We start from the raw sequence: 10883 nt of genomic DNA, 5'->3' as shown, positions 1-10883 counted from the left end.
AAGTCGATTAGGTACGATTAAAACAGTGGTTTTCAAACTTTTTCTTTACACCCACATCCCACCTTAAGCAATCCCTTCTTAATCACAGAGCTCCTATGGCATAGGGAATACTTAAAGTGGGATGTGAGTGGAAAGAAAAAGGCTTATTACCATATTTTCAACCAAATTATCTAGCCTACTTCTATTTCATTTGAGCATCAAGGATGTGTCTCGGGTCAATTTCACTGATGAGATGGTTGAGCCCTTCCAAAGGCTCAAACCCATATCCCAGCAAAACATTTCTCTCAAGGTTGGTCCGCTTGACCTGTGATATTTTGAATAAATCCCCTTGTGAACTGATCAGGCATCAGGCTCGGTGTCTTTTGGGCGGGGGGGGTTGTAATTCATGGGCCATGCCCCCCCATTTGTCATTGTACCCCCCACCCACCCGCAGCTGTAGCGTCATGTGGTTTTGTCTCCACGTGTTATAAGCATGTTTGTTACATTGGAGGGAGGGGGAAGTGTGATGGCAGCGCATGGAGGAGGTTCATGGCAGGTCTTGCCCCCTGATGAGTGAGTTTTCAAATGACAGTTTGTTTTGCCCCCCCAACCCCCCCCCCCAAGTAGAATTGTGCAGACACTGACTCTGGAACTGAGAAATCTCCAGATGCTGTAATTGTACCAACAGTGAACCTCAGCAGGTCACGCAACATCTAAAGGAAGCAAGGAGTAACCAACATTTCAGGCCTGAGCCCTCTGTCAAAATAGGAGCAAAAAGCAGGCAGGTGCCTGAATAAAAGGTGGGGAGGGGAAGAAGGGGCAGGGGCACATGTAACAGATCATAGGAGGGGGCAGGAGAAAAATGTTGAGGTAATGGGGACAGAGGGGTAGAAAACAGGTCGACGTTAATGCCATCTAGTTGCAGCGTGCCCAGATGGAAAATTAACTTGTTCTATCAACAGATGCCTCAGTTTAGCAGTGCACGAGGCCATGGACAGACATGTTGGGGTGGGAATGGGTTGTAGAATTAAAATGGTTGGCTGCTGGGAAGTCCTGATCACTGATTAGAATTATGCCTTACATTATACTGAAGAAGAAAAGGGTGTCATCAGATCATCAAACTCGTTGTTGCCAATTGGCCCCTATATCTTGATCTGAAGTAAAAAGTAAACAAGGTGGAGAGTGAAAGAGAATTGTAAGAATGCTGGACCAATTGTCTCACACTCCAAGTGGCTTTGACTCGAAACGCCAGCTCATTCCACAGTGGCTGCTGAGTGTTTCCAGTATTTTCTGGTTTTGGTTTGGATTTTCATCTAATACAGTTACTTTTAATAGTCTCAATATTTTGCAGTATGATTGCTTTGGAGCTGTTGAAACTATGTAAAGTGAAAAGATGAATCCAAATGAAACACGAGTCTGCAGATGCTGGGGATGCAGTAAAAATGCTGGAGGAACTTGGCTGGTCTTTTCAGCATTTATAAGAGACAACGAATGTATTGCTGTCGTTTCAAGCCTGACCCCGTCATCAAAGAATAAGCTAGAAGCAGGAAATCTTAAAATTCAGACAATGCTGGGTGGGTAAGGAATCCAGACCAACAAAGTGTGTTAATTGGATTAATGCAGGTCTAGTTGTCGGGTCATGACGAATATGGGAAACAGATGCAGTCGAACCGAAGTAAAACACTAAAGCCTGCAAACACTGTGATTGAAGTAAAAGCAACGCTGGAGAAACTCAGCAGGTACTTTATAAAGCAAAGATAAAGATGCACAACCAGCATTGCATCCGTGGTGAAGTAATCATGTCCCCACCTATCTGGAAGTATGCGCTGTTTTGCAATACTTCAGCTGGCCTGCAGGGGGGGTGGGGGGGACGATCCCACCTGCCGGGAGGATGGCTGATCCAGTACCCCGGTTCGCCTGTGGTGGTGCTGTCGAGCTAGCGTCCAATGTGATGCAGTAACTTGGTCTCACTAGTATTTCGCCTTGCTGCCGGCCGTGGCGCTGTCGTGGGAATCTCCAGGGCGACGCCGCCGTCGCTGATGGTGCTGTGGAGGGCTTTTCTTCGACGCCAGCCGTGCCTCGGCTCCTCCCCGCTATCGAGGTAAACGGGAATCGCCGAGGGCGAGGCGAAGATGGTGAGTGAGGCCTGTATCGGGGAGCCAGAATCACCGTGGACTCAGTTACCCTGGTCCTTCGGTGCCATGGAAGGTCCCCTCCCCTTATCCAGGGACGAGGCCCCCACTCCCACCCGCTTGTCAAGGGTCGAGACTCACCCTACTCCCAATCTCTCCCCCCCGCACCCCCTTACTCCCACCTCCCTGTCCAGGGTCGAGGCCTACCCCCAACTCCCACTCCCTACCCCCCCTCCCTCTCCCCTACTCCCCCTCTTTCCCTACTCCCCCCTCCCATCCCCTCTCCCCCTTACTCCCACCCCCACTCCCAACCCCCCTATTCCCACCCCCCCATCCAGGGTCAAAGCCCACCCCCACTCACCATTCCCATCCCCCTGTCCAGGGTCGAGGCACACTCCCACCCCCTACTTGCACCCCCTGTCCAAGGTCGAGGCCCATTCCCACCCACATCCCTCTCCCCTTGTCCAAGGGAGAGTATAGTCCTTATGTCATCATATAACAAACCCATCAACATAGCATTCAATCTTGATGGAGCTTCATTGCACTCCCCCAATGACAAGTATGTCCTTCCATAGGTCAGGAGATCACACCTGCATGTAACATTCCAGATATGATTTTGCCAGAACCCTCTCTAATTGAGCAAGATTTTTCTACTGTACTCAAATCCTCTTGCCCTGAACCTACACATGAACTTGCAATAATTTGTGCCTAAGGACACTCAAAGTCTCTCTGAACACTAAAAAATACTCATTTCTATTTTTTTAACTAAAGTGGATGATCTCAGATTTTTTCATATATCATCTGCCATATCATTTAGGGCTCAGCATTGATCTTATTACAAACTGCTCATGGGATACAAACACCTGACTTATGGATACCCCTGTATACAAACAAACTTTATAATATTAAATTTAAAAGTTCAATATTCACACTTGCACTCCCCTCTCTTTGCCTTTAGCAATTTCTTTTTATTAGTTTTATATGCTTTTGATGCCATTTGCAACAAATCTGTGGAGATATGGTTGCCATATTCTAAAGGACGAAACGACAGGGAGATATGTGTGCATGGAACCTATTAATTATCTAGCGAGGACCTGTAATTTGTGAAACAGACTTCTTCCCCAAAATTTTAAATTCAAGTGCCTCTTAACCTATATATAAAACATCTGAATCTGCTCTGCATCTTTCATGGTCTAGCAGGGATTTAAGGTTTGGGTGGTATAAGATGATGGAGTGAGTGGAGTTGAGAGCGCTTATATTTAACTACAGTATGTTGTGGCAATATTGTTAGCTTAGCTGCTTTCACTAGGGGTACCCAATCTCACTGAAAAGTTATATAAACACTATAAAATTGATGTCTGTGGCATCTTGTTTTGTGCAAATGGGCTGCTGATTTTTATATTACAATGGTTATGACATTAAAATATATTGTTGCGGGGCATCCTGAAAGGTTAAAAGCACTGTACAAGAAATAAGTTTATACAGATTTTAGATATCTGGCAAAAGAATCAGTTGGAACACAAGGAAAAATATTTTATACAGTGAGTTATAATCTGTAATTTTCCTCCAAAATTGTTGGAACTTATTTAATAGTAACTTTCAATGGAAAATGGGATTAGAATGAAATGAAGTGAATAATTATTTCAAAGAACCAGCACAAATTTAACAGGGCAAGCAAGGGTGTCCTATTGCACTGTATAATTCTGTTGCATCTTATTAATTTCCCTTTGTTTTGGTTATAGAATGCAAGAGGCCTGAATGGGTTAGTACGGAGCCTGTATGCACTGCAGGAGGAGCGGGTTGAAGCTTACAGGTTGTTTGATGTGTGAGTAAATATACCCTACCAATATACCATATATTCAATGCAACTTTGTGTAAGATTTTTTAATATATCATTTTAAAATGTAAAGCCCCAATTTCCACATTCTTGCATGGAATTAGTATGTCTCCCTTCAATGTATCTCTGTACCACCATTGCAGTCTCACTGTAATGCATTTCGTTCCTTTTCGCTAAGTCACTAAATTGTTTTCTCTCAGAACCTGCATCCCAATGCTGCATCAAAAACGCTTTCAGGACTCGTACAGTTTGAATCATCAGTGTGAGCTCCTTTTGACTTATTAAACCCCCTCAGTCCATTACCCAATTGTGCATTGGGCTCCCGTTCCAAATTAACTAAGCTGATTTACTTATTGAAGGTAAACGAGTTGGAAACAAATGGAGCCCTGCAACCTTCCCTCCAGGAATTATACTGAAATGTGTATCACTTTCCCTCTGCCATCAGATTCATTCTTTGTCTTTTTCTTGCACTATTTTTTATTTATTTGGTAAGGAGGTTGAGAGAAATGTTTACACTATTGACGCTGCTGCAAGACAACAAATTTTGTGACATGTACATGACAATAAATTCTGGTTCTGACATGATGATAACACATAGCAGAAATCACATTCAGTTCTCGTTAAATTCAAAATCATTCATCTTGGTTTCTGCAATTTTTGTTTTTCACTCTCCCTGAATTTTTGTTGCTTTTTCTTATTCTCCTATATTTTATCTGAACATCTGACCTCTCATTTCATTGTTCATTCCCATCCAATCACTCACTTGCTCTCTTTCATTCCTTTTGTTTGTCTACTCAATCTTTCACTTACTATGCCTCCCTGTCTATTATCCTTCTACTTCGTAATTTACCCCATCTATTCATTTTCACATTCCTAATCCTTCTCAATTTCATGCTCCTAACCTATCTTTCTTCTTCTCAACCCAACTTTCCCTAAAACTCTAGTTTCTATTATCTCATATTCTTCTGTGATCCTCTTCTCTCTTCCTTCATCTCCCCAGCTTTGTTTCCCAATCCTCCTCCCCAAAACCCTATTGACTTGCATCCTTTCCTCCCTCACTTCATCTGGCATACTTCATCCCTTCTAGCCTCCCCCCCCCCCCCCCCCCCCCCCACCGCCTTTCTGGGAAAGATGAAATTGCATTTTCTGCTTTCCCACCCCCTCTCTGGAATTCCTTCCTTTCACCAATCTCTGCCATTCCACTGACCCAACAACCTCCATTTCCTTCCAGACCATGCTCTCTCCCACGAACCCCTCCATTTCTTTCTGCTCTTCCCCAACACCCCCTTCCTCCATTGCACTGCCTTCTTCCACCCTCTATCATATTCTCCTGCTTGTTCCTGAGGCCTGCCAAGGTTTTCCCACCACTGATCTTAACTACCAGAGCAAAATGTGGGTTTGGCCATTTTATGATTGTAGGGAAATTGGGTATTTAAAAAAAATAAATCTTAGATATCTTCGATAATTTTGAATGACCATTTCTTTCCTCTTTGTTTTCTGTTCCAGAGGACACCAAGCTTATCTCCGCTCAGCTCCTAACTATGACTTCATCAGATACCGGCAGCTAGTACACGAAATCACACAGGCCTTTAACCGCATCTCAAAGGAAGTGATTCAACTCCGGGACCGGTTTCACGACGAGTTTGACCGTCCAGACCTCTCAAAACACCTTGAAAGGATTCAGGAACGGGAGCAAGAGAAATTGGTGCTGGTAAGATACTGGGGTAATTATGAAGGTAGTGGGTTGCTATGGGACACTGTAGGTAAGTTTGAGAGGAAGGGGATGCTTGAAAATGCAGGAAGAGCCATTGTTTATCATAGCAGAGAAAAAATGAAAATTTTTAGAATAAATTGTTTCCAGTCTTTGGGTGGGGGGGTGTGGGGGAGTGGTGGTAGTGAGAGGAGGAGAACTGTAACCAGGGGACACTGAATTAGGTGATTAGCAAAAGAATCAAAAACAACAGTGAATTTATGTGGCCTGGATTAAACTGATTGACAGGGCAGTAAAAGAATTAGGTACTCTGAAGAAAGAAATTTGTAGCGTAAATTCTTGTAGATCAATGGTGAAAAAAACAGGCATCCGATTACTTCATTAGCTCTTACAAAAGTCAATACAATTAGATTATTTTTTCCTGCCACTGTCTAACAAGCCGGATATGAGTCAGTAAGTTGCTTGTTTGATCCTGAGCAGCAGACCCGGGGAATCTCCCCGACACACCGTCGAGTTGTCCCATTTGTATATCATTTGCGATTGAGCTGACATTAGGGAAAGATTTGATTATCTCCCTCCTCTGGAGTAATGATAGCTGAAGGCCAGGTTTGTGCCAATTGACTCCCTTAACCTCGTGGAGATTTTATTCTACCCTTCAGTGCTAATTCTAAATTTTCACTGTTTAGTTTTATGTAATTTCATTATAATTTGTAAAGAGAGGGGTGAATATATCAAATATCTCCTGGGAGGAATAACATGGTTTAGAAAGTATAGTTCCAAGAGTTTATATTTTGAATTTTGGCATGCAGCATAGTTACTGGCCCTTTCGGCCCATGAGCCCATTCTGTACACCCAATTGACCTACAACCCCTCATATGTTTTGAAGGGTGAGAGGAAGCCTGAGCCCCCGGGGAAAACCCATGCAGACACAGAAAGAATGTACAAACTTACAGATCACAGGATTCAACAGCGTTACGCTATCCATTATGTTAACTGTGTTGTAAGATATTGATGAATTTTTCTATTCTCATCCTCCAGACAGCTCAACTACAACTTGCCAAACAGAATGCACTGGACCATCCAGGGAACGAAACCTACATGGAAGAGGCTCGGGAACTGAAACATAGGTGCGAACATTACATCATGTCCTCATTCCCAGTTTGGCTGCTATGTGCATAGATGCCTAGCTGCTAGTCTTGTCCCTCACCACTGAATCTGTTTGCCACTTTCTGAGCCAATGTTTGGGGCAGACAGATTTGCTGGTTGGGGAGATAAATTACTACAGTATCCTGAGCTCTTGGGGCTCAAGTTATAAGGAAAATATTGTCTTGTAAAGGTTGGTCTGATCTACAAAGATGTGATTTGGATGGTAAAAGATTGAATCTGCTGGGCTCATTCCTCTTTTAAAGAAAAAACAAAGTCTGCTGTGTTATCTGATGGGAAGTTTTGTATCATGGAGGAGTTGATAGGATAAAGTAAATGGTGCACAATGAAACCACGCCACTGACATTATACACAAGGCAATCACTAATGAATCTATTTGAGATTTCAGGAGAAACTTTTCTCCAGAGATTGATGAGAATGTGAGACATGTTCACACAAAATGCTGCAGCTGCTGAAATCTGGATCAAAAATCAAACTGCTGTAAGAACTCAGTGGTCCAGCAACATTCATGCAGGAGGGAGGGGGGGGGGGAGGAATTATGGAGTTGTTGCCAGCTTCACTGATGCATGTAAAAGGAATCTTGATTAAAAAAAAAGGAAACAAAGAACAGAACAAACTGTCCACACTAAACAGTCTGTTTCTAAGACACAAAATGTATTTACTAGCAGGAGATATACCCATAAACATCTGACAGAAGTGAAGGTGCTCCCTGCTCTGTTTTACTGTACTCCCTGTCCTTTCTCAGTGCCCTGTCCAAAAATGAACTAATCGTGAAACCCTTCTTGTAACTCTTGTGTTGGTCAGGGAGAGAATGGACAAGTCAGCTTCCCGTTTGTATTCTTAACTAACTCAGGATAGACAGTCATTACCTTAGCTGATGTTTCTCAGAGCAATGTATAATAGCTGAATTGCGTATCCTCTTTCTTCTCCTTGCCATGTTAAGTGCTCCAGATTGTAATTGCCATCAGTCCCCTCTGTTCTGAGATAGAGGGATAATCGATGATTCCTTTTACATTCAGAATCCAGTTATCCTGGAAACCACCTTTCCCTCACTTTGCGAGATGGTGTCTGAATAGGTCTCTTGGCGTTATGGAACAGGAATATGAAGCCCTTGTAAAAACTTGCTTCTGCACACTGACTAGGCATGTGATATGCTGTTGCTTTGCAAAGGCTTGAGAGCACAGCTTATGTGGAGAAATGTGAACGTGGTAACGCACAAGAGACTGCAGATGCTGAAAATCTGGAACAACACACAGTCTGCTAGAGGAGCTCAGCAGGTTGAGAATGTCTCCTCTCTCTCTCCTTCACACTCTGTCCTAATTCTTTTTTCTCTCACTAATACCACTCCACTCAATGAATTCCTACAGCAGATTGTACATTGTGAAAGTAGCAAATTTCTGCTGAGTCAATTCTGATAATACTAAATATTTATCACCTTATCCAGGATTAATAAGACCATTGAGGCAATCAACGAGATTCTTCAGGACTTCAAATATGATTCTGAAGAGATTGAATCCAGTGGATAGTCCAATGGTAGGAAGCGATGAAGATTGAAGTACAGTCAGAGGGACGGGATTAGTGCATAAAGTCACACCTTGGAGTCACCTCTTCTGCCTGCAGTGTCCAGAATGGTTTCCTACCCACCGGAGGCTGGAGTTTTTGCTGGTTTACACCTCTTAATTATCTAATGATGTTATCTGTGTTATCACAAATTGACACAGGCAAGTTCATTCTTGAAGAAAATGCAGAACATATGGGAGACCAAATTTCAGCAGAAGGTGCCTGCAATAATTATCTTTTTCTGCTGATATTCCAACCACTCAAAAGTGTGACATTTAACATTTACTGAGCTAGCTGTGTGATAATCTGCATGTAAGATTCACCCACTCTGCACATCATTTTGAGGATTAAATAATCCTCCAAATTTGCCAAGTATTTTAATCTGCGATACCTCACTATCCTAACACTGTACCCATGTTCTTGAATTCAGTACATCTTCAAATGGTTTGTTTATATTTTGTTGCTGACCCGATTGGCCTGCCTCTGGAAGTATTGACGTGGTATAGTCAACAAAGTTACATACCAGTGACTGCTATAGTCACTGGTATAGGACTTAATTGCAGAAAATGCAATCCGATTGTAAATCTGATTACATTGGAAGTCCCAAGATCCATGAAGGAAGTGGCATTAGATATAGATGGAAATAAGTCAAGAATATGTCACTTGGAATAAGATACTCAAAGCGAGGCTTATACCTGTTCACCACCTCTGCTGTCCTTGTATCCTTGAGGAGCTTTTGGAGGTGGAAACCATGTGGTTCTTGAAATATGGCCGACACGCTACTACCTCTTTCACTAGAAATACCAGTGAGATGATTAACAGGAAATGGCATTTAAAAATAAGAAATTAAAAAATAGAAATGGCAAAGAGAAAAAAACAATCACCTTATGACTAAAGCCAGGGTAAAGATCATCTGGTTATTTCTAATATTATTTGCATAAGTAATGTATTGAAAAGATAAAATATTAAAAAGCATAATTACCCAAATTAAAACCACATGTGAAATGTAAAAACCATAGGAAATAAAATGTGAATTGTCTTCTAGTCTGACAGCTTTAACAGCAACCCAAAAATAGTAAAGAGATTATATTTGATCTCCAGTCTAAGATATGTGAAGGAGCTGATCCACTTCCTCCTTCATCCAAAAGATCAAAGGTTTCCATTTCCGATTAATAATACCATCACTCCCCCAAGGATCCCTATTGGTAGATCTAAGATCTTTGAACAGAGAACTATTACAAATGCCTCTAATACTAGCTACTTAAATGAGTTCCTCTACCCCACCCCCTCTTTTAAAATAGGTAGTCTAAAACGAGAATCAAAAATTTGGACTTTAAAATCAGTGTTCTTCATGTTTTACAACTTCAATGAAAACGATCCGGGTGCTCACATTAAGATATCAAAATCAAGGTAAATAGATGACTTAATACTTGTAGGTGGAGGCTCCTGAATTAACCCTGGGAACTAAAGGTCTTCACTCATCCTCAGCCAATTGCATACACAGCCTAGCCAGGCTTAAGATGGTCTGCCCACTTTTTGCAAGCAATGCCCGTACAGATCTCAGCGGAGACATTATTTTTCAGGAACCCTACCCAGGTATGGGTGCTTGACAGGGCAGACCACCCACAAGCATTTATCTTAATGTCGTATAACATAGGGGTAGTGCGCTGGGTGGGTCACGTCTCCAGAATGGAGGACCATTGCCTTTCCAAGATCGTGTTATATGGCGAGCTCTCCACTGGCCACCGAGACAGAGGTACAAGGACTGCTTAAAGAAATCTCTTGGTGCCTGCCACATTGACCACCGCCAGTGGGCTGATATCGCCTCCAACCGTGCATCTTGGCGCCTCACAGTTCAGCGGGCTGCAACCTCCTTTGAAGAACACCGCAGAGCCCACCTCACTGACAAAAGACAAAGGAGGAAAAACCCAACACCCAACCCCAACCAACCAATTTTCCCTTGCAACCGCTGCAACCGTGCCTGCCTGTCCCTCATCGGACTTGTCAGTCACCAACGAGCCTGCACCAGACGTGGACATACCCCTCCATAAATCTTCGTCTGCGAAGCCAAGTCAAAGAAGAAAGAAGAAGTGTGATTGACTAGAGTGGAATGCCTAAGGATTGTGCAGGGGGATTTTTAGCTGCACAGGTTTAACAAGTAAGAAGGGAAGAGGCAGTTCCACCATTTAAATATATCACATGATCCATTTACCAGCTTTTGCTTCACATTCCTCAATTCCTCTTGAAAGCCATATTAAGCTTAATGTTTTGGAGAAGAGAGTTCCGGCACCCTTTGAGCTGCTTGAATAGGTTGCTGCTAACCCTACCCAGCTGTTCCTCAGTGTTCATGTCCAGTGTGGGGATGAAGTTATTGGATGATAAGGCACCAGGATAATTTCTCCCTTTTAGCCTTATTGTACTGGGACAAGTTTAAATGATGTGTGAAGTTCTTGCTCTTGCATCACAGAGAAATTTCCAAATAAATAATCTGAAACATGAT

The 10883-nt window shown here is 42.7% G+C and overlaps 1 protein-coding gene across 1 annotated transcript; it reads left to right on the top strand.

The window, feature by feature from the left end:
• The first annotated feature begins 1974 nt into the window (after window positions 1-1974).
• rex1bd (required for excision 1-B domain containing) lies at window positions 1975-10882 on the top strand. The gene is made up of 5 exons (XM_069927852.1): window positions 1975-2114; window positions 3854-3936; window positions 5455-5659; window positions 6698-6786; window positions 8268-10882. Exons 1-5 carry the CDS (start codon window positions 2112-2114, stop codon window positions 8347-8349), a joined length of 462 nt encoding a protein of 153 aa, XP_069783953.1. The 5' UTR covers window positions 1975-2111; the 3' UTR covers window positions 8350-10882.
• The last annotated feature ends 1 nt before the right edge of the window (window position 10883 follows it).

Source organism: Narcine bancroftii, chromosome 3, assembly GCF_036971445.1.
Source record: "Narcine bancroftii isolate sNarBan1 chromosome 3, sNarBan1.hap1, whole genome shotgun sequence".
NCBI lineage: Eukaryota > Metazoa > Chordata > Chondrichthyes > Torpediniformes > Narcinidae > Narcine > Narcine bancroftii.
Note: the sequence above shows the minus strand (reverse complement) of the source record. Positions and strands in the feature narration are given on the sequence as shown.

Bases quoted from the DNA above. Each gene is read 5' to 3' on its own strand.
- rex1bd (XM_069927852.1), top strand. The intron at 3,937-5,454 runs GTGAGTAAATAT...TTTCTGTTCCAG, and splicing joins GCTTACAGGTTGTTTGATGT to AGGACACCAAGCTTATCTCC. The intron at 5,660-6,697 runs GTAAGATACTGG...CTCATCCTCCAG, and splicing joins AGCAAGAGAAATTGGTGCTG to ACAGCTCAACTACAACTTGC.